Source organism: Convolutriloba macropyga, chromosome 12 (genome assembly GCF_964194025.1).
Source record: "Convolutriloba macropyga chromosome 12, txConMacr16.3, whole genome shotgun sequence".
NCBI lineage: Eukaryota > Metazoa > Xenacoelomorpha > Acoela > Convolutidae > Convolutriloba > Convolutriloba macropyga.
Window position 1 is genome coordinate 54196344 of NC_134479.1, and position 22901 is coordinate 54219244.

Consider the following 22901-nt stretch of genomic DNA (forward strand, 5'->3'; position numbering starts at 1 on the left):
AAGGCATTACTTCTTCTGCCTCATCTTGTTCCCAAAAAAAGGAATGTTGGAAGCAGTCGTGTCAATGACACGGTGTCGAGATGCAGAATGAAGTTGAATTTTATCAGCCAAACAACTGTAAGAAATTTCTAGTTCATTGAATATCGGTTAAAAGATCTAAAGAGTGTTGTTTAGGACCAAGACAATATTGATGAGTTTGCGGGTATATGTAATCTTTGTAATGGAGCCATTGTGCAAAACTCTATCAAGGTATTTTATACAATGTTTATTTTTTACCTTTTGTCACTTAGTTGATATAACCAAAATCCTTTGTAGGCTTACGTTGTTTGCGGACGCGAGTTAGCAGAACTCCCGACATTGGTTGATGCAGTTGAGTTGAGTCACAAGTACTTCACCTGTCTCAACCTCAAGTACCCAAATTCAATATCTGTTATCTGGTCACACTTGGACAAGTATGTTTGGAAGAAGCCAGTTCTCAAAAGAGTACCCGCAAAGGAAGATTTCAATAAAAGCTCAACCTTGTTTGGGCCAAAAAAAGCCAACTTGTAAAATGGAGGGCCATAATATTGACCTTTAAGTTGAATACTCTGAAACTGCTGTGCTTCATTAGGTGAATAAATAATCAGGCTCTGAAGAATTTTTGCTAAAGTTGAAACGCTGGATTTGTACTTGAAATCAAAAACTGAAAAGGATCCTCAAGATTTTGCACAGACTGAAGAAGAAAAACTATCACTCCTCAGCTTTAGTCTGTCTTATTTATTCTTTTCTCTCACTTATTAATCAAGACTTCTACTAAATTTTTGATAATCGTTGCGTTTTCTTTTGATGAGCTTATTTGAGATGTTCACTTGACCTTGTAATGAATTTGACCTTGTAAATCAGTATTTTTTCCGTTCGCCATGATCTGTTCCCCTTCTCCTCCTAAACTGTTTGTAACAAAGCTTCTGTTTTTCAGAGTAATACAGATACTAGTAGCAGGGCCATAATAATGACCTGCAGATTTAATGACGAGAACATGCAAATGAAGCTTGGAGATTGTCATTCTCCTACAGTTTCGATGGAGACAGAAACATCAGTTATATGAATTTGACCTTATTTTTGCAGTGAACCATATTAAACTGTCTTTATCAGTGAACAGACTTGTTTGAACTTACTTTTGTTTTACGTGCTAGTTTTTAATTAGTTCATCTTGTTCTTGAAAAAAAAATTTAAATTTAGTTTTCCTCAATGGTGACTTATTTACTGCTCAGAGACAGGGCCATAAAAATGACCTGCAAGTTTTTAAAGCAATTTGCTCGTCAAGCGTATCGTCTCAGGTTGTCACCAAAGATTCGTGGTTCGCTCTGTTTTAGAAGTTTTGATATCTTGACTGAAACACTGGAGAAATTTTTGCATTCTGCTCAAAAAGGGCCACAATATTGACCTTTGAAGTGTAAAGCAATTTCCCTTAAAATGTCGGCGGCCCAAATTACAGCCAGAGTTGAGTCAACTGTCCAATATTACAAGCTACAGGCGTCGATTGACTTTCGTCTGACTGAATCTCTAGTTGACAGAGATGGAGTAAGAAGTCAAAAAGCTATTGCTGGAGAAAATATGATCAATTTTCCGACCAAGACAGCCTATATCGTTTTCTTGAGGAGAGTTATACAACTTCCTGTCAATCTGTAGACTATAAACCATCTATCAATGAGTTCGTGAGTAATTCTGACCGCGGTTATTGTGGTTTCTCAGTAATTGCAAACAAAAACATTAAAAAGGGTGTAGTTGTTTCTGGATTAGTAGGAGTTGTTGGAAATTTGTCCGAAGCTTTAGAATTTGAGTTTGACTTTTCAAAATTTGGTTGCTAGAACACTCAACAAAATCGAATAATGCTGGGACCAATCCCTTTTGTTAGTCATTCTTGTCGCCCCAATGTTGCCTTCAAAATACAAAAATCAAAAATGGGAATGGTGCGTATGGTGACCCTTAGCGACATGGCTCAAGGAGAACAAATTTGCGTCAGTTACGGTGCAAAGTACTTTTTGGTTGGAGATATCAACACATGCCAGTGTCCACATAGCGATCTTCATGCTGCAAAGAAAAGTCGCTCCACGAAAAACAGCAGTCGTCCATTGGACTCTAGTCGTCAGCAGGTTTCATGCTCTCAAGAGGAACAACTACTAATGTCAGACCAAGTCCACATAGATGACGGGAATTCAAAAAATCAAGTTTTGCCGCTCATGGAGCCTTCAGGTGCTCTCGTAGAGGACATTTCTATCTCTCAAAATTCGAATGCATTGTCATAGCAATCAACTGGGCGCCCACAACGTAGAATTGAGAACTACAAAACTTTCTGGGGGAATGAACAAAGACAGGAGTTTTCCCTTAAATGTACAATTTGCGAAGAAAAAATTGATCTGGCTGAAATGACGTATCACATGAAGCTACGTCATCGTTTCGAGGCGCAGATTCCCTGCCCTGTTTGTCAACACCTTTTTCGATTCTGTGAAAGCTTTGTGCGTCATTTTGACAAACATTTGCCAGATATTCAGAATAAACTGATGATTTCTCAATCGGTTTTCGTTTCCAGTAAGGTTTGGGATTCACAAGCACTGTCAATTGCACCTGCTAGTCAGGAAGGTTTTTCTAGTGAACTCCAAGATTCTCAACAAAGCTGGGAATCTTCTGACTGTGAAATTGAAGCTGTGTTGGAACTTCAGAGTTCATCATTCCTCAGTAAAAAACAACTTGCGAAAGTAGGAGTACCTTCGGTATCAAACAAAAGGATCCTGAATGAAATAAAGAAAACACTCACTGAAAAACGGTCCATTTTGTGCAGACAAAAAAATTGTTTTATAATCACTAAAAGTTTGCAGCAGTTTTTGACGCACCTTTCCCTAGACCACACTTTTGATAAAAACTTCTTCTGTCTTTTCTGTCCTCGTTTTTATTCCTCGTCTAAGTGCGTTCGGATACATATTGTTCGAAGTCATTCATCAGAAACAAAACAATCTGATGAGTTCTTGCAGGAGAACAAAAACTTCGTTTCAGAGTCAGAAACTCGCAATGAGACAGTAGAAACTTTTGAAAAACACCTTAAAATTATCCAAAAAATGCCCGAGGTGAAGCGAGCGATGAAGTTCTATTACGTGTATTATCTTCTTCCTCAGTAACTTTAAGCAGCGCATTCAAGTTCCTTGATCAATTTGGGAACTACTTCAACCTTTTGTTCGAGTCAATCTTTCAAATTATTGAAAACTCCCTAGATGCTCCCTCTGCACTTGGCTCGGAACTTATGTAGTGCTATTCGCAACAGTAAAATTTGTACTATAAAAAATGGCGATGAACTCCAAAAATTTTTGCGGAAACAAAGCAACTACGTATCTGAAGAAGAAGTGGTTCTCGGCCCGAGGCAGGAAACCAGACTCAAGTTTGGCCGCCCAATGCAAGTCTGTGTAAAACAAGCCTGCTATTTTGTCCCCATTTCAAATGTTTTGAAAAATATGCTCCTAAAAAATGACAATGTCCTGGATCAGATTTTTAGTTACAACGAAATTTTGAGAAAAGTTACTAACCAAGGTCTTTTAATCGACATTCAGCAGGCTAAGTCGTTTGAAAACAATGGAACTCCATTTGATCTGCCTCCACCTGAAGGTTTGGAGATGACCCCTCACCCATTTAAGCTGAGCTTACAATTGTACTCAGATGATTCTGAACCAGCTGACGCAATTGGGTCCCGCAGAACCAAACACAAAAGTACTTGTTTTTATTGGATTCTTAAAAATCCTCATCTGTGGTTGACGCAGCAGTCGCGTGCAGTAAACGTTGCTGCGATCTGTAAAACCTTAGATTTGCAACGCTATAGTTACAAGCTGATCCTTTCCAGTATCAATAAAGATTTGGAGAGCTTAGAAGAACCATTCAACGTCGTAAGTGATGAGGGTACAAAAATTACTATCACTGGAGCCGAATTCTCGTTTGTAGTTGATAATGCTGAGTATTATTCGGCGCTAGGTTTTGTGAAGAGCTTCTCAAAAGCGTTTTGCTGCGAAAGATGTCTGACAACTGTTGATGATTTCAGTAAGCACTTTGAACAATCGAAGTGTTTGTTGCGTAGTTTCAAAAGTTTCACGAAAAACGATGAAAAAACTGGATTAAATCTTCAACCGTCAAAGGGCGTTCGAGCAAAGTCCCACCTAGAAACGAAGTACTTTAGTGCATGCCGCAATTGAACAGCTGACATTCAACATGATTTATTTGAAGGTGGAACTCAATTTACCTTGAAACTAGTGATTAACAACCTGATAGTCAGTCGCAAAGTTATCTCCATTGATGTGCTTAATTATAGGCTGCAGTCTTTTGCCTGCGGTCGAGAGATTGGCGGCAACCAACAGAAGTTGGTTTAAATCGGTAAGAAATATTTTTTCTGATATTGTCAGACTATCTAATCGCTGTGACTCATTTCCTTAAGTTCAGAGAAAGAAAAATAACAAATCAGCTTTTCCAATACACTGTAAAATTTGCTGATAAGATTTCTCATATTTTTTTACAGAAATTAAAGTGGGTTGGTTGATTTCTGTAGGCTCAAATATTTGAAAGACCACAGTAAACGGGGCAAAAAAGATCAAATTTTCACGCTCTATAGGGTCCTGCCTGTTATTTTGTGCGACCTTATTCCACAACAAGATGAGCTCTGGCGATTTTTACTTCAATACTTTGATTCGATCTCTATACTTCAGTCCCCATCGTTCGTGGATGCTGACCTATGGATAATGTCGTATGAAATTAGTAAGTAGCATTAATTTGTTTTGCATCCGAACACTTCTAGGCTTTCTGAGTCTTATTGTGTAATTTTTCCTGCTTGCTTTAAAAGGGCTATTGTGTTTTTAACAGGAAAACACCTGTAAAAATTCAGAAAACTGTTTCCTCACCAACCAGTAATCTTCAAACAGCATTGCCTAATCCATTACCCAACTGTTTTACAATAATCCGGACCTTTCATCCACCAGTGTGTGCTAAAATATGAAAGAAAGCACCAGTTTTTTAAACATCTCGCACATCAGATGTGCAATTTTGAAAATATTTGCAAGACTATGGTCAACAGACACCAATTGGAGCAATATGTGCACTGGTCGTCGTCAGATGATTCTCCGGCAACTAAATTTGGTCCTAGAAAGTTGGTTCCCTGTGAGGTTAGTTTCTCAAAAGAAAATGTGAAATTTCTTGCAAAAAACATTAACCTGGAGGAAAACGTTGTATACGAATGCAAGAGAGCAAAAACATTGGGAATATGGTTTGAACAGTTTGATTTTATTATTATCGATTACATTTCTAGCACTGATTTGCCAGTATTTTTGAAAATTGAAAAAAAAATTGCGAGTGGCGAACCAATTGGTTTTCTTTGGATATACACTTGAGATATTCAAATGTTCAACTACTTCCAGAATTTATCTGACAACCGAAACCCCAGTAACCAAATTTGTTTCATACAATTCTCTGTTCGACTATCACTGCCATTCCATACATCGATGCTACGATCAGAAATGTATTTATGGTCATATCGTTTTGTGAAATAAACTGCACTTCAATAACTTCGCTAGCTTGCTAACGAATGCCTAAAAACTTCCTATAACGAGCTATTGTTCTAGTAACAAATTGTTTGTAGATGCTGTTGTAATGTTATTTTGTCCGAAATTATTTTTTCCAAACAATTCTCTTGAAACTGTAATTTTTTCTATTGTTGTTGGTGTCACTTCTTTATAAAAATCTCCAGGATGGCTTGTCTTTCTAATCAGCGCGTTTGAGCTTATGAGAGAAGACAACAAATTTTGAAAACGTTTCAGATAATGCTAAACAACACAAAAGTGAGCAATGCTGAATCAAAATCGTCACTGTTGCTCACTGATGGTAAATTGACATAAACAAAAGTTTCAGGTAAGACGAAAGTTTAACGTGGAATCCATAATAGGTTCTTCTTTAGCCTAAACTCTTGTACCTGGCGTAAAGCTCAAAAACTACTGTAACTTGAGAAATTAGGCTGTAGAACTACAAGTAACTTTCAAAAGTATTTCGTTGATTGCTTTGGTTTTTCCTCTTTCAGTTTCTTGGCAGGGAAACTGGGCCATAATAATGATTAGTTGAGGCATACTGTTTGTAGCTTCTGGAGAGTTTTCTACAGTTGGGCCATAATTTGGACTAACACGAGACATGTTATGCCACTATTTGTTTCTAATCCCTCTTCTACAATTGAAGCCATAGTATGCATTAAGAGTGAATCTCAGTCCCAGTTTTGGATGTTCTTGACTAGCCGTCTTTTTAATTCCAAAGCCCATAAACTCCTCTTTTAGGTTAGCTGAAGCATTTCCCAGCAACTCTAGGCATTCAACCCCAAGTTTTTTAAATCAATTTTTTAAATCAATAAGATTAGCGCGACGTCATTTCTACAATTCATTCTCGTACTGATTTTTCTAAAATTACAAATAACTTTCAACGTTCACTGATTTGACATCTCTTCTTTCTGGGTTTTGGCATGAAAACTGGGCCATAAGATTGACCAGTTGAGGCATACTGTTTGTAATTTTCAGAGAAATTGTTTTTGCCGTTTGGAAATTTGGGCCATAATTTTGACCAACACCAAACATGTGCCATTGTTTGTTTTTTCCCTGTTAAACAGCTGAAGCAATAGCATGTTTTAAGAGTGAATCACTGTCATAATTTTTGGTGCTTTGACTAGCCGTCTTTTTAATTCCAATGCTCACTAAAACCCTGACTCGCGATTAATGAATGCCAATAAACTCCTCATTTAGAATAGCTACGAGATTTCCGAGCAACTCGAGGCATTCAATCCCAAGTTTATTTTAGATCAACTTCTTCTGCTAATGTCGGTAACGTGTTAAACTCAGAATCACATTGATAGGTCAATGATCAATTTTCCTAGGAGGTTTCAGTTGAGACTACAGTAACGTAAGATTTGCACGAAGTCATTTCTTCAATTCAACCTTGTACAGATTTTTATAAAATTACAAATAACTTTCAATGGTCATTGCTTTGGCGTCTCGTCTTTCTGGGTTTTGGCATTAAAACTGCGCCATAATAATGACCAGTTGAGGCAAACTGTTTGTAATTTTCAGAGAAATTGTTTTCGCAGTTGGGCCATAATTTTGACCAAACCGAGGCTTTTCGTGCCAATAGTTGTTTCTACTTCCAGTTCTACATTTGAAGCCCTAATTTGTAATTAAACTGAACCACTATCTCTCTTTTCTAGTGATTTCTAAACCAATTTTCGGTTGCTGAACCGAAAAAAAATATTACATAAGAAATCATGTGAATTTGGCCAAAAAATCGTGTATTTTTACCCGATTTCTCGGGTAAAAAGTATCACACGGTAAAAGATGGATTTACACGAGAAATCGTGTAAGTTTACACGATTCTCTCAGGATTTTTTGTGTGATTCACACGATTAATCATGTAATTTTCAAGCAATTGTTTGTGTGTTTCAAACCAATGTTTCATGTGTTTTCACACGAAAAATCGTGTGGTTTTCACATGAAAATTTGGTTGAAAAAACACGAGAAATCGTTTGAATTTCACATCATTTATCGTGTGAGTCACACGAGAAATCCTGAGATTAACCCCGAGAGAATCGTGTAAATTTACATGATTTCTCGTGTAAATCGACCTTTTATCGTGTGATTCTTTTTACGCGAGAAATCGGGTAAAAATACACGATTTTTTGTTGAATTCACACGATAAATTTTTAGAGTGTAGGTAATTGAATGACACTTTAGTAAGAAATTTGTAATATTTACACTATAAAAATTCTAAAATGTACTTTGTTAGAATGCTAAAAGAATCTAAGAGTTTGCAAAATTTTTAGCCAATCTGCAATTTGACGAGAGTGACAAACACTCTGATATTGTAACAAACCAACTGGTGCCAGATGTTTCTGGAAACGGCCTCAGAAAACTTCTAATTATTGGGCAGGAAGGAGTTGGCGTCAGCAGCCTTTGCAATGTAATATCCGGCACGAAGATTTTCCCGGTATCTGACAGACCGTATTCTTCCATGCAGACACCGCAGTTTGCAAACATTTTCTTCGGAAGTGAAAAAGGCAAACTAATCAGCTTAATTGACGCAGCGGGTTTTCGTGAGCAGGAGGAAGGCCCAGATGGAGAACTGAAGGAGCTGAAAAGAATACTGTGTCTTCATTGCGACCACCTCAATATTGTGGCCATAGCCGTCAACGGTCACGTTCCTCGAGTGGATCGCGCATTCATTGAAATGATTCATAGCTTAATTGAAACGTTTGGTGAAACATTTTGGAGCCATGCAGTCTTTATCGTGACAAGGGTTTCGATGGACAAGAAAAGCAGGTACAAGCGGAAATCCACAAAAGAATTAGTCGTTCTAGAAAGCTTTTTTGATCACATTCAAGAAGTTTTTCCAGGTTGCCGGGGTGTGGAACAGCTAATGATAGACTCATTGTACGATAAATCAGATGAAGTTGAAAAAATTATGTTCGAACGAGCTATGGAACGTCTCTGGTCTATGTTGGAAAAGTCCCAGGAACTTGGAACGGCGTATTTGATCCAACAGGATGTTGGAGAGTCCAAATCAAATGAAGCAGTTCCAGAACAAACATCGGCTGCTCAGATCAGGTGAATTTAATGTTTTTGGGCTCATACAAGAAAAACGGAAACAACTTTGCCAAAAATAATTCAAAAAAGTCAAATTAAAACTTCATACTCGTCTCAATTCTTGAAATTATCATAATTCACACTGCTTGGTAGAACCTCATATTAATTTTAAGACAGTTTTTGACAAACTGTTGCTAATTACACTTTTTGTATGCTTTCTAAGAACCATTGGCTGTTTTTAATTCCATTTGCTTTCTGCAAAACCTCTTGACGCTCTATCTATTAAAAAAAGTTTGCGGAGTACCCTAAAACCAGTGAACACAACACCATCAATATATAGTAATTTCTTTTCGTATCTCAATTTAGAAAAGGTTCTATGCTTAAGCGTTCCCAACGATTCCATACATTCCACGATTCCGCTGCCGTCAGTTTTTGAAATAAAAAAAATTTTAACAAAAAATTAAAGACTTTGCTTTTTGCTCGAGCTACCAATGCTTCGAACGCTTTCGAAACTGCCGATAAAAATATTCATTAAAGGCTGCTATCATTTATGCGAAAATCTAAATGTTTTAAATCTGAAAACTTGAAATAAACTTGCTCACTAACAAAAAATTTTTCAGCACAAAAAAGTTTAAGCTTTGATTATAAAAAAAGAATAATGGGTTTAAGATAAAAGTAGTATTCATATAGCGCACTGGAAAGGGGGGTTACCATGCCATGGGGATATTATGGTATGAATCCCATGCATGATAATAGGGCATAGAATTATTTGGGGATAATATGGAACGATCCTTAACCATGGGATAATAGGGTATACATGCGGAAAGTAGTGATCTAAATATAGTTACATGGGATATTACCGTATAGATTATTATATGAGATTATAGCGTATGGATTATTTGCATCGTGACAAAAATGTACATATTCACATGTATATCCTACGGAGACAATATAGGAGAAGCGTGATAAAACAGGGAAAGCGTGAAGACAAAACAATTGGAGAGGCACGTAAGGAAAAACAAATTCATTTTGAAAAACTTTGGAGAAGGAAATGGAATCAAAGGTTGCAAAAGAAGACATAAAAAGTATTCAAGAAAACTATCTATAGTTGTAAGAAAATTATCCTGATTATGGAGAAAAATTTTTGTACTTTTTAGCAACTTGTTTCCATTTGGATCCCAACATTGATCTTGACATTGCTCTTAAACTGCGTGTCTATGGTGGAATAATTGGTATTGATAATTCGTCGATGGACAAATATTTCAAATCTTTCAAAATTTTGAGGTTGCATGCTACTCTTCATGACGCTGCGAGTTTCGTTTATGAGTTTAGCGAAAAAAGACCGGGTTACTCGTACGTTTTACCTTGTCCAGTCACAAACGAGTATCTTGGTCACGTAACCGGCCTTGCATTTTGTCTTTAATTGAAAACTTTCAAAGGATGATTGTTCAGTATGTTGGAATGCTGAAATCATGAGCGGTTATTCTCGACTTTGAAGGTTTTCGGAATAAATCTGGCTTCATAATAGTTAAGCAACTTGCTATTGCTACCGAGAATTTTATCGACAAACTTCTCCTCATACCTCCCAATTCATACAGTACGCTCCCTTCAAGTGATCAAAAGTCTTACCAGTTGGTTTCTAAGTTCTTGCAAGGTCTTCTGTGGGAAACGGTAGAATATCCTTGCTGCTATTTGCAACAAATCATAGACAACATTTTTCTTCGATTTCCTTGAGCGGTAATTTACACCAAGGGTAAAGAGAAAACAAGTACTCTCACTGAACTACTTCAGAAAAACGTAATAAATTTGGAGACAGTGTCTTTTCCAAAAGTTGAACATTTGAAGTTAATTCGAAAAACTTCTGCGAGGAAGAAAACCCTACATCTCTACATCAAGTGAATTTATCTCCAAGTTTGACAGTCTACAGTTGCATAGCGACCGACCATCAATTGACTGTAATATTAGTCAAAGAGGAAAGAATTGACTCTCGTGGAAAACCAATTCTGAGAAAAAAGCAGATTGTGTGTGTTGGCGCTGAAATAGAAGCTTTTAAAAAATATCTTTCTCTCGTGCAAAATTTTCACTTGTACCATGTCTATACAAGAGAAAATGCAAAGACTGAAACTAACCCCTTTATCTATGCCCAAGCATGCAGTACCAATTCTGATGTCCCTGGACGATGAGTGTCTTCCAAAGAAATCAAGCAGCGGGTGAAAGAAAACTATGTAGAGTCCATTTTTTTCAGAGATAAAGTGTTCTCGATAAAAGCAAACTATAAAATCACTTACAGAAATGACGACCAAGACTCTGAATATGTGTTGTATGAAATATATATTGCTGAAAAATTTTTTAATAAAATAAATTTGCAATTCATTTTTCACAAACAAATTTTTAAAACGAGACAAACAGAAGATGAGTTAGAATCGGGCGGAAGCATAACTGACTTGGTTTTCGACGCCGAGCACCAAGATAGTCAGTCTTGGAGGGTCTGTAACTCGAGATTACCTCGATCAGAAGTGGTGTATTTTACACCAAGTTTTATAATAATATTTCTCATAACTGTTTCTCGGATCAAATTAGTGTTTTTCAAACTTGATTGCAAAGAATCAACATTTTGGTTTTCTCTACTCTCGTGCAGAGTTTGGTACGCTCTTCCTAATCCCAAGTTAAGAACAAAATATTTTCAACCTCTGACATGATGTACATGGCTGTTTGCGGGCCATCTCGTTGCGGAAAAACTGAGCTGATTTTCAAAAGGTTACTACGTGGAACATTTTCCCCAGAGTTTCAAAAATGTTTTTATTTTTTTCAGCATGATCGGCCAAAATATCAGTCATTAGAGAAGAAACCGAACATAGAATTTAAACAGTTTTTGGGTTTTGAACTGGTTTCAGAGTTAGAAAACAGTCTGCTTGTTTTTGACGATTCATGTGAAGAAATTTTCAACGACGAAGAGTTTTCTCAATTAGCAACTGCGGGGCAACATAGAAACATTAGTGAAATGTATGTTAAACACAATTTGTTTCAACAGAGCAAATAGTCTAGAGCAATTGATCAACACACAACAGATATATTTTTGTTCAAATCACCAAGAGACACATAGCAAATTAATTTTATTGGTCGACAACTGAATTACACACAATTTTTGAATGAAAGCTATGAGCAAGCATTCTGGTACCAGTTTGATCATTTTTTAATCGACTTGGATCCAAAAATATCCGACGTAAATTCATTAAAGTCCTTTGCGAGTGCTTACTCAATATTGTCAATGGAAATGTTCCAGTTAAAAAAACCATATTGGAAGGTTACAAGAAATCATTCAAAACACTATTACAACAAGTTTGAAACAAAAGAGGAGGAAACTCTTAGCCAAAGAAACAGAGCTGTCGAGAATTTTTAATTTTTCTTGCTATAGATACTTGACAAAAGCATAAGGCATACGAAAGAATTCAATTTAATTCCAACACAAATGTTTTTGTCACATCAAACCGTGAAAAAAAGAATTTTTGTAAAACCTTTTTTTACGAACAGAAGACAGCTCAACTATCATTATTTTAAAGAAACCAGTCTGAAAAACCACAAGAGGAAGACAAGCGCGTTGGAACTATGAGCAGTGTTTACGAAAACAAGGAGGCTACTAACGAAGAAACATCAGAACCAGTCAGCGAAGACAGTGAGATAGACACAATATTAAAGCAACAAAAAATTTATCAACCTGAGTCTTTAAAATCAAAAATTGAACCAATGGAGAAAAACAAAATTAAGCGATCTGAAATCTTAATTGAGCACAATTTGCAATCTGACGTCATTTCCATTAAAGGGAACGATAAATTTCATATCAATAAAGAACCATTGGGCGCTAAAGTTTCTACTTTTCTGTATAATTTGCAGCGACCCACAAAAAAATTGACATTAAGGAACACTCAAAGTTTTTGACTGCTCGTGATGTATCACCACATTTATTTGCAAACACTTATGCCAAGCAAATCTTGAAAAAATCGTCAGAAAAAGAACAAGAAATTTACCCAAGCCGAGAAAAACCCCACAGTAGTGGTTCCAAATCAACCCCAAAAAGAGATTACAAAGAAACAAGTGACGAAACAACAGAGAAAAAGTAACCAGTCGAAAGAAATGGTCTTTCTTCTCCTGAAGTAAAACGTTTGGACCAGCTCTATTTAAAAGGACCAGCTTCTTATGGAACGCAAAACACAAAACGCTTACATACTTAGAGCAAGCTGCCATTAGGCAAAGTGCAATCCTATTTGGAGAAAAAACCGTCTTTCACAAAGTACCGTTCAATTCTTTTAAAATTTCCCAGGCTGAAAGTTTTTGTGAAAGACATAAATAAATTTGGTCATTGGATTTGGCGCACGTTGACAAACTAGCGAAAACATAACTGTAACACAAAGTATCTCATGGAGCAGTTGATTGTCTAAAAAGATATCTACGTGTTGAAACCTTTACAACAACGTATGCGACGGGAAACAGCTGAAGCATTCCAAAAAATGATCAAAAATAAGCAGCCTAAAAAGTGTGGGTTGACGATGGTAAAGAGTTTCTTGGAGTTTTCAAACAATTGTGAAACAAACGTGGAATTCATTTATACAATACTTTCAGAGAAAAAAGTCTGCATTTGCAGAGAGGAACTTTAGGTCACTCAAAAAGATAATTCATCGGTACCTCGAAGAAAAGTTGACATAATCCTACATTGACCAATTAGAATAATTTGTGAAAACAATCATTTCAAGAGTAAATTGGGTAACCAAATTCGCCCCCCCCAAAAAAAAATACAAAAAAGATGTACCGTAGTTAGTGCCATTGATCGCGCAAACAAGCACAACTCACAAGCCCAAGTTTTACGTTGCGGATTTTGTGAGAATAGCTAAAAATGACAAAGTTTTCCCGAAAAGTTACAAGCAAGCATTCACAGACGAAGTCTTTGAAAAAACGGGAATACCTACATTAAGCCCACCAACATACTCTTTAGTTGCGTCGACAGCGAATCAATTCAAGGAAATTTTTATCAACCAGAATTACAACTGTTCAGGCTCCCTCTCGTTGAAAATGTCCAAAAACCGGTTTGAAGACGAATTTACAGTTCACGTTGTTTCATCCGCTTCAATGGAAATATTTGATTGAAACACACTTGCATCATTTTGGAATTTTTTAATGACGAAATTCAAATTTCAGGTGATTGGCGATTGGCGCTCAGTGAAATCATATGCCCAACAAAAATAGGAAATATTGTAAACGGAAATCTGACTGTGTACAACTTAAAACACTATGAAGATTCTCCAGAGATGTCTTCTGGAGCCAAGGTTATTTCTAGACCTTATAGCGGGCAAAAACTAGTTTTTATGCCAGAAACATTTGATACGGTAGCGCAACTTCTTGCCACTGTTAAGCGCACAGTTTGATTGCCCCATTTTGTCAATAAAATAAAACGCTCTGAAAAATACGAAAATTTGCTAGGGAAGTAAGAGGGAATTACATTTTCCATTGAAGAAATCCTCAGCATCATTGGTTTTGAAGGTATTCCTGACGGTAACGGATTTCATATGGGGTACAAAATGAATCCAAATGCAAACAAACTTATGAAAAGTGATGAAAAGTGATGAGACAAAAGCTTATTATGGGGAATTTTCAGCCGACCGTTATGCTGGAAATTTGCCATAATAAGTTTTTGTCTCATCACTTTTCATAAGCTTGTTTGCATTTGGATTCATTTTGTACCCTGTACTCTTAATAGGCTTGTTTGCATTTGGATTCTTTTTTTTACCATTATGAATTCCGTTTCCGTCAGGAATACCTTCAAAGCCAATAATGTTGGGGACTTCTTCACTGGGAAATGTAATTCCGTTATACTTCCCTAGCAAAGTTTCGTATTTTCCAGAGCTCTTAATTTTGCTGAAAAAAATGGGGCAATCAAACTGTGCGCTTAACTGTGGCAAGAACTTGCGCCACCGTATCAAATGGTCCTAGCATAAAAGGTAGTTTATTTCCGCTATGACTTCCAGAAATAACATTTGCTACAGAAGACGTCTTTGGGGAATCTTCATGGTCTTGCAAAATGTACACAGTCAGATTTTCGTCTACAAAATTTTCTATTTTTGTTGGGATTATGATTTCACTTAGCGCCACTCGCCAATCAACTGAAAGTTGAATTTCGTCATTAAAAAATTCGTCATTAAAAACTTCGTCATTAAAATTTTGTGTTTGAATCAAAAATTTCCATTGAAGCTGATGAAACAACGTGAACTGTAAACTCGTGTTCAAACCGGTCATTGGACTTCTTCAACGAGAGGGAGCCTGACAGATTCTAATTCTGGTTGATAAAAATTTCCTTGAACTGGTTCGCTGTCAGCGTCGACTAAAGAGTATGTTGGTGGGTTTTATTAGGTATTCCCGTTTTTTCAAAGACTTCGTCTGTGAGTGATTGCTTGTAATTTTTCCGGAAAGCTTTGTTCTTTTTAACTATTCTCACAAAATCCCCAACGTAAAACTTGGGCTTCTGAGTTTAGCTTGTTTGTTAAATCAATGACAATAACCGCGGTACATCCTTTTTGTAGTTTTATTTGGGGCATTTTGTTTGCTTAATCGATTTAGTCTTGAAATTGGTCTAATTGGTCACTGAAGGAATATGTCCACTTTTCTTCGAGGTACCGGTGAATAATCTTTTTATTCTTCAGTGACCTGAAGTTCTTATCAGCAAATGCAGACTTTTTTTCACTAAAAGTACTGTATAAATGAATTCCTTGTTTCTTGGACAATTGTTTGAAAGCTCCAAGAAACTTTTTACCATCGTCAACCCACACATTTTCAGACTGCTTTTTGATCATCTTTTGGAATATTTCAGCTGTTTCCGCCGCACACTTTGTTTTCAGGGGTTCCACACGTAAAAGTTCTGATAGACAGTCAACTGCTACCAAGATTTACTTTATTTCACGGTTATATTTGGCTAGTTTGACAACATGCGCTAAATCCAATGACCAGTTTTCATTTATGTCTTTTACAAAAAATTTCAGCCTGGGAAGTTTTAATAGAATTGAACGGTACTTTGTGAAAGACGGTTTTGTCTCCAAATAGGACTGCACTTTGCCTAATGGCAGCTTTCTCTGAGTAGGTAAGCGTTTTGTGCTTCTATAGGAAGCTGGTCCTTTTAAATAGAGCTGGTCCAAACGTTTTACTACAGGTGAAGAAAGACCATTTCTTTTGACTGCTCTCTTTTTTGACTGCTCTCTTTTTTGTCTGTCGTTTCATCACTTGTTTATTCGTAACCTTTTTTTTTAGGTTGATTTGGAACCACTACCGCGGGTTTTTTTTCGGCTTGGGTAAAATTCTTGTTCACTTTGCGACGAGTTCTCCAAGATTTGCTTGGCATAAGTGTTTGCAACTAAATGTGGTGATTTATCAAGAGCGGTCAAAATTTTTGAGTGTTTTTTTATGTCAATCTTTTTGTGGGTTGCTGCAAATTATACAGAAATTAGAAACTCTAACGCCCAGTGGTTCTTTATTGATATGAAGTACATCCTTTCCTTCAATGGAAATGACTTCAGATTGCATAATGTGTTCAAGTAAGAATTCAGAGCGTTTAATTTTGTTTTTCTCCTTTGGTTCAAGTTCAGTTATTATCAACTCAGATTGAAAAATTTTCTGTTTCCTAAATGTTGGTTCTATCTCACTGTCTTCGCTGACTGGTTCTGATGTTTCTTCGTTAGTAGCCTCCTTGTTTTCGTAAACACTGCTCATAGTTTCAACGGGCTTGTCTTCTTTTTGTGGTTTTTCAGACTGTTTTCTTTGAAAGAGTTTGATTGAGCTGCCTTCTGTTCATAAATAGGGTTCTCCAAAATTTCATTTTTCAAGGGTTGATGTGACATAAACATTCGTTTTGTAATTAAAATGAATTCTACCGTATGCATTATGCTTTTTGCAAGTATCGATAGCAAGAAAAATCAAAAATTTTCAAATATTTCAAGATTAACAATGTGAATAACGATAAAAAAAAGAAGGTTGTTCTATTCCAACTCCATATTTTCAAACTGATTTTTTACTTGGTTTTCAGCATTCTCTTGCAAACGATCAGCTAGTTTAAAGAGAAAAACAAGAACAACAGCTCTAAATCTTCAAAAACATAATCATATTAACTGTAGAAATTTAATCATGTTTCATCATAACTTTCATAATGAGACAAACATATGCGTTCAATGCGTTGTCTGAAAAATTCAATTTGTATAGTATTTGTTTTATTTTTTTCGAAAAATTCAAATATCTACACCAATTGAATGAAAGAGAAAACAAATGTAATTTTCCTCAAGCCAAAATTTTAATGGTTGAATAAATTTGAAGAATAGAGCACTCCTCTGGTAAAAAAATTCGTGAACTAATTTGTTGAAGTAAAAAATTTAGCAGTCCACTGAATTGATAAAAACCCAGCTTCAATCAACATAAAAGTAACGGTTTTGGTCAAATGAGTATCAGTTCAGATTAACTTTTAATTGAGAGGAAAAATGTCCGTTGTTGTAATTAGGCCGTTTTTCTGCTCTCATTGACCAACATTGAGGGCGTTATCATTAAGTTGAGATCAATGTAAGAAACCAGAAAAAGAAGAATCGATCTTCATTTGTTTTCAAACGGACACATGTTTTATCAAAAAACTTTGAGAAAAATTGCTTAAATAAATAATTTTATGAGAACAGGATGATTGAAAAGAAAAACGCTCGTTTCAGTGATTTGTAGATTCAAGTACCTTTTGCTCTTTTTTGTCTTTCATGCTTAAAGAAGACAAAATTTGATAAAATCTCATTTAGTCGCATTATAATTATATTGAATGGAACGAAGTTGAAACTATTTGATATGATAGGCAATGAGTGAAACTTTCACTATCAGAAATTGAATTTCAGCTATGGGCAGACACTATTTAAAATAAGCAAAGTTTTAAAAAAAGCTTTTTTAATTTTCTACTGATAACCGTTCTTGAAAGAAATCTTCGAAGCTCTATCTTGATAACACTTCAAAAACCGGAAAGAGTCTTTAGAAATCAATCAGTAGCTACGCTACTAATCATTCGGGGAATTCAAACTATCAATTTTTTCGGCTTCAGCGGAGAAAAAATTATAATTATTGCCTGATTGGTTAATAATGCGGACTTTAAATAAAGGTATCTTGATGGTTTCAGATGTTCTCGTAAGACAGGAACGGGAAGGTCAGTCCTGGATATCTCTTATTATTATTTAGAAGCAAACAGCGCTGAAATCTGTAGAAATTCTGTAAAAAAAAGTTTGAAAGGGAAATCTTTCTTCTCTCTTGATATGTAAGTCTTTAGACAGGAGCTTTTGTACCTCTCTAACAGATCTCGTAATTGAAATCAAACTTAACAAAATGTTTCGGAGTTTTTCGATTCTTTTTGTGAAAAAAAATAGAACTGATTTTCTCATTAGGAAAAGCAGTCAATTATCTAACCTTTTGTTCCCCTTAGGTACACCTGATCAAGATTTGATTGAATAAACATCTCATCCTACTTTTTTGTCTGTATTATGAAAATTGGATGCTTTCGAACACAAAATCGAAATTTACAAAACGGAACCTTCAACACCAAATCAAAATAGCACAAATGCAAAATAAGCCGCCGTGACAAAGTTGAGAGAGTTCTCAACCACTGGGGATACGGAAAGCTCCTAGGAAATAGAGTCCAGATCTGTCAAATGTAGACGCAAGAATGCCAAGCCAGTCCACCTTTCGATGTTGGATGTTCCAAGAAAGCAACTTGGTGAGCATGTGTTATCACTCAACCTTAACAGAATCGAATATTTTGGGCACGTTGCATTCTAGTTTCTACAATGGTCAATGAAGAGATGGTGCTGCCTCTTCAGTTGTCCAACGAAAAAAGCAGTAAAACATCGATGTAGCGCAGACATCGAGAACAAAGTCAAATTTGGCCGCCGTGACACAATTGACACAGATCTCAACCACTGCCTTGAGAAAAGCGCCGAGGAAAATCAGCTTAAGATTTGTCAAATTTAGTCACTGGAACGCCAACCTAATCCACCAATCACTTTTGGAACTTCCAAGAAAGCGAATTTACGAGCTTTTGTTATCACTCACTCGTACGTGAGTCAACTAATTCGATCTCATTGCAGCAACGGTGTCTACGAGATGATTGGAGAGATCTTCAGTTGCCTAACGATAAGACCAGTTAACATCGAAATAGCACATCCATCGGGCACGAATGCAAAATAAGCCGCCCTGACAACGTTGAGAGAGTTCTCAACTACTGGGGTAGTTGAAAGCGCCACTGGGTCAGAAAAACCACAGGGTTCACCTACTGAGTTAAAAAAAGAAGCGCCCAGGAAAATCAAATCAAGATCAGTCAAAAATAACACAAATCAATCTGCCCACCAATGGTAGACCTTTCGAAAAGCAACTGTTCAAAGTAACCGAGCATGGTTTCCCACTCGTCCTTACCGGAGTCGATTACTTTCTTGCTGTCAAAACCTTCTACGGTTTTGTGGAGAAGTGGTGTTGCCTCTTATACACAAGCGAAAAAATATTTAAAAGCAAGTAAACAATTTGCAAAGTTTGTGGCAAAAACAGCCGTTTTGATTTTTGTGTTAAAAAGTTTCCATGAATATTTGGTCATCCATTTATCATTGTTAAGAAGAACTGAACCTTATGTCCACTTTTTGATAATGGACCTTCTAAGAAAACGACTTGATGAGAATGTGTCATCATTCATCCGTAAGGTAATCAATTATTTTGGGCTAATTACAGTCTAGTTTCTACAATGGTTGTGAAGAGATGGTGCTGCCTCTTCAATTGTGCATCGAAAAGAGCAATAAACATCGAAGTAGCACAGTCATCTGGCAAGTCAAGTTTAGCCGCCATGACACAGTTGACAGAGATCTCCATCACTGCGTTACAAAAAGCGTCAATAAAAGTAATTTCAGATCAGTCAATTGTAGACACTGGAACGCCAACCTAATCCACCAATCGATGTTGGAACTTCCAAGAAAGCGATCTTATGAGATTTGTTATCACACAATCGTACGTGAGTCAACTAATTCGGACTCATTGCAGCAACGATGTCTACAAGGTTGATTGAAGAGATGGCGCTGCCGCTTCAGTTGCCTAACGATAAGACAAGTTAACTTCGAAATAGCACATTCATCAGGCACGAAAAAAACAGGCCGCCGTTACAATGTTGAGAGAGTTCTCAACCACTGAGGATACGGAAAGCTCCTAGTAAAATCAAGTCAAGATCTCAAATATAGACGCAAGAATGCCAAGCCAGTCCACCTTTCAATTTTGGTGACCAAAAAGCGACTTGGTGAGCATGTGTTATCACTCACACTTAACAGAATCAATTATTTCGGGCACATCGCAGTCTAGTTTCTACAATGGTCAATGGAGAGATGGTTCAATTGTACAACGAAAAAAGCAGTAAACATCGAAGTAGCACAGACATCGGGCACACAGTCAAATTCAACCGCCGTGACACAGTTGACAAAGATCTCAACGACTGCGTTGAGAAGAGCGCCGAGGAAAATCAGTTTAAGATCACTGAAATGCCAACTGAATCGATAGTGTAACTTCCAAGAAATGGACTTTAGGATCATTTGTTATCTTTCAGCCGTACCTGAGTCAATTATTTGGAACTAATTGTAGCAAATTCTCTACAACGCTGATTGGAGAGATGGTGCTGCCTCTTAAATTGTTTAACGACAAGGGCAGTTAACATCAAAGTAGAAGAGTCATCAGTCAAAAATGCAAGTTAAGCCATGATAAAGTTGAGAGAGTTCTCAACTAATGGGTTAGTTGAAAGCGCCACTGGGCTAGAAAAGCCACTGGGTTCAGCTACTGGGTTAGAAAAGCGCCAAGGAAAATCAAATCAAGATCAGTCAAAAATAACAAATTAACACAAAACAATCCGCCCAACAGCGGTAGACCTTCCGAGAAAGCACCTGTGCAAAGCAACCGAGCACTCGAACCGGAGTCGATGGTTTCCTACTCACCCGAACCGGAGTCGATTACTTCATTGCTGTCAAGTTTTTCCGAGGCTTAGGGAAGAAGTGGTGTCGCCTCTTCTACAAGCGAATAAACATCTACTGGAAAATATTTTTTTATATTATTTTATGTGAAAACGATTTAAATCCTAAGGAAATTTTCCACTGACAAAAACAGCCGTTTTGATTTCTGAGATTAGCGTTTCCGTGATTATTAAGTCATCCATTTATTATTATTAATAACAACTGAACCTTGTGTCAAAACAAGGAACCTTTCTTTATCTCAAAAATGATATCGACAGTCCACTTTTGATATTTCTTCCTTCTATTAAGTTTTTCTTCCAAGTCTGATAATAGAGATTAGATTTAATGAACTATGATCAGCTTTGCATTATAACTGTTAAAAGCATTCCAAAAAGAATTTGATTTGCAGCTTAACTATAGCGGCATAACTATAAACTTCATCTAATTATAGCTTTTATGCAAAAAATGTTTAATTTTGGTATTGTATATTTTCGTCAGTGCTGAATTTGTACAGATTATTTTTTTCAGTGTTCCATCAAAAAGTGTCGTGCGTGGTGGGAAGGATTGGATATACCCACAGGAGGCTCAAAAGGGCGATTTAACCATAATTCAGGAAGAAGAACCTGTGAACGATTCGCTGCATCAAGAGATTGCAATGTCAAATTTTGCGGATACGCTTTATCAGCGCAAAAAAATGCAATATGAAGACGTTTCACAGAAACGGAAAGCTTGTGACAAACAGCTGCCAGTTTGCAGAGAACCTATTGATCTGCAAACCGGACAGCTGCAAATTTCTAGTCAAAATGATCCAAGTGCCCCAACTCTACCAGATCCAATGTGGTTTAAGAATTCAAATTTAGGACAACAGTTAGCAGCTATACGTTTGAGGCCAAGTATAAAATTTTATTTTAATCAAAGTAAAAAATATATAGCAATTGATGTAATAATTTTATTTTAAAGTTAAAAACCACTCAAGTTATGCCATTTTTTTGTATTTTACTCATTCATTTGCTAGATGGCACTATTTATACACTACTCCTTAGCGCATTAGCCCATGTCAAATTAAAATTTTGAATGATCAAAATTAATTTTTTTTCTGCAAACAATTGCTTCGCCACATTTTCGAGGAAAATTTGACCCAAATACTTCTCAAGAAAGAATAGTTGAAATGAGATAAAAGTCAACTTAAAATGATTCTTTAAGTATCACGTTTAAAGTTCTGAGGGAATCTAAGACACTCGCAAAATTTGCTACTAATTTGATATAGAATATTTAAGAGAGGCAGTTTCTCTCAATAATGATGTGACTCTCTCGTTTTAGCTGAATGGAGTGATCGGGCCTCTGAAGTTTTCCAACAAACAAGCGGATTTCTTTCGAAAAAATTAAAAACAACTAGAGAGACCTTGGTATCTGAGTACCCTGACAGCTATTGGTATATGTTTGTAGTTGATAACAACAATGAGCATCCCAGCTGCATCAGCGCCAAAAGGGATGTTGAAGAGGAAACAACAGAAGCAAATTTGGATAAGATGGTAAAATTTCCAGTACAAAACTCCGCAAAAATACACGGGCAAAAATTTGTTTTCATTTGGAAGGCAAAGAAATCTGCAAAATCAATACGGACTGCATCTGATGACGAGAGACGTAAACTGGATAGAATCATGCGAGATGTTGAGAAAAAGATGAGGTCTGAGTCAAAGGTGGTTTCTTGGACTAATTGTAGATGGAGCGATGAATTGTCGGAGAAAATGAATGCAAATGATGTGTCTTGGAAGCATTTGATGGTTGCTAAATATTTATATGCACAAACTGAAGAAAGTGCCCATTTTAGCGTAAAGAACCTAAAAATCATAATTAGCTTCTGCTAAAAGCTTTGTTCGATAAAGCTGAAAAAATTGAGCCTCAACAGTTATGCCTTGGTTTCTTAGGTTAAAAGTATATTGGAAATTAAAATAGGTTCGAACTTCGATGCAAGCTGTACGACAAAGCTATTCATCCACAGGAAATCTCGCCTAAATTTTAATTAATATCAAACTGTATGGTATGCATTTAAATTGCTGTGTTCAAATTCATTAATCCCTCTCTTGTTCATAAAAGAATGGCTGATTAAACGTTAGCAAATAATTTTTCCTATGAAATTTAGATAGCCTCAGAAGAAACCACCAAGTGAAATACAAGGTACAAAAATTGTCACCAAAATTAATCTCTGTCCGAAAACTAGGCACCAAAGATGTATGTTTTTGCCTAGCATTGCATTCATAAT

The 22901-nt window shown here is 36.4% G+C and overlaps 1 protein-coding gene across 1 annotated transcript; it reads left to right on the top strand.

Annotated features, from left to right (window-relative positions):
- The first annotated feature begins 1452 nt into the window (after positions 1 to 1452).
- Positions 1453 to 22710, top strand: LOC142350546 (uncharacterized). Its single transcript, XM_075402395.1, has 6 exons — positions 1453 to 1560; positions 5070 to 5171; positions 5823 to 5886; positions 7856 to 8636; positions 21167 to 21531; positions 21959 to 22710. The coding sequence occupies exons 1-6, from the start codon at positions 1453 to 1455 to the stop codon at positions 22504 to 22506; spliced, it is 1968 nt and encodes a 655-aa protein (XP_075258510.1). The 3' UTR covers positions 22507 to 22710.
- Positions 22711 to 22901: the final 191 nt, after the last annotated feature.

Bases quoted from the DNA above. Each gene is read 5' to 3' on its own strand.
- LOC142350546 (XM_075402395.1), top strand. From the start codon at position 1,453: ATGTCGGCGGCCCAAATTACAGCCAGAGTTGAGTCAACTGTCCAATAT. The intron at 5,172-5,822 runs GTTAGTTTCTCA...AAAACGTTTCAG, and splicing joins GAAAGTTGGTTCCCTGTGAG to ATAATGCTAAACAACACAAA. The intron at 21,532-21,958 runs GTATAAAATTTT...CTCTCGTTTTAG, and splicing joins AGCTATACGTTTGAGGCCAA to CTGAATGGAGTGATCGGGCC.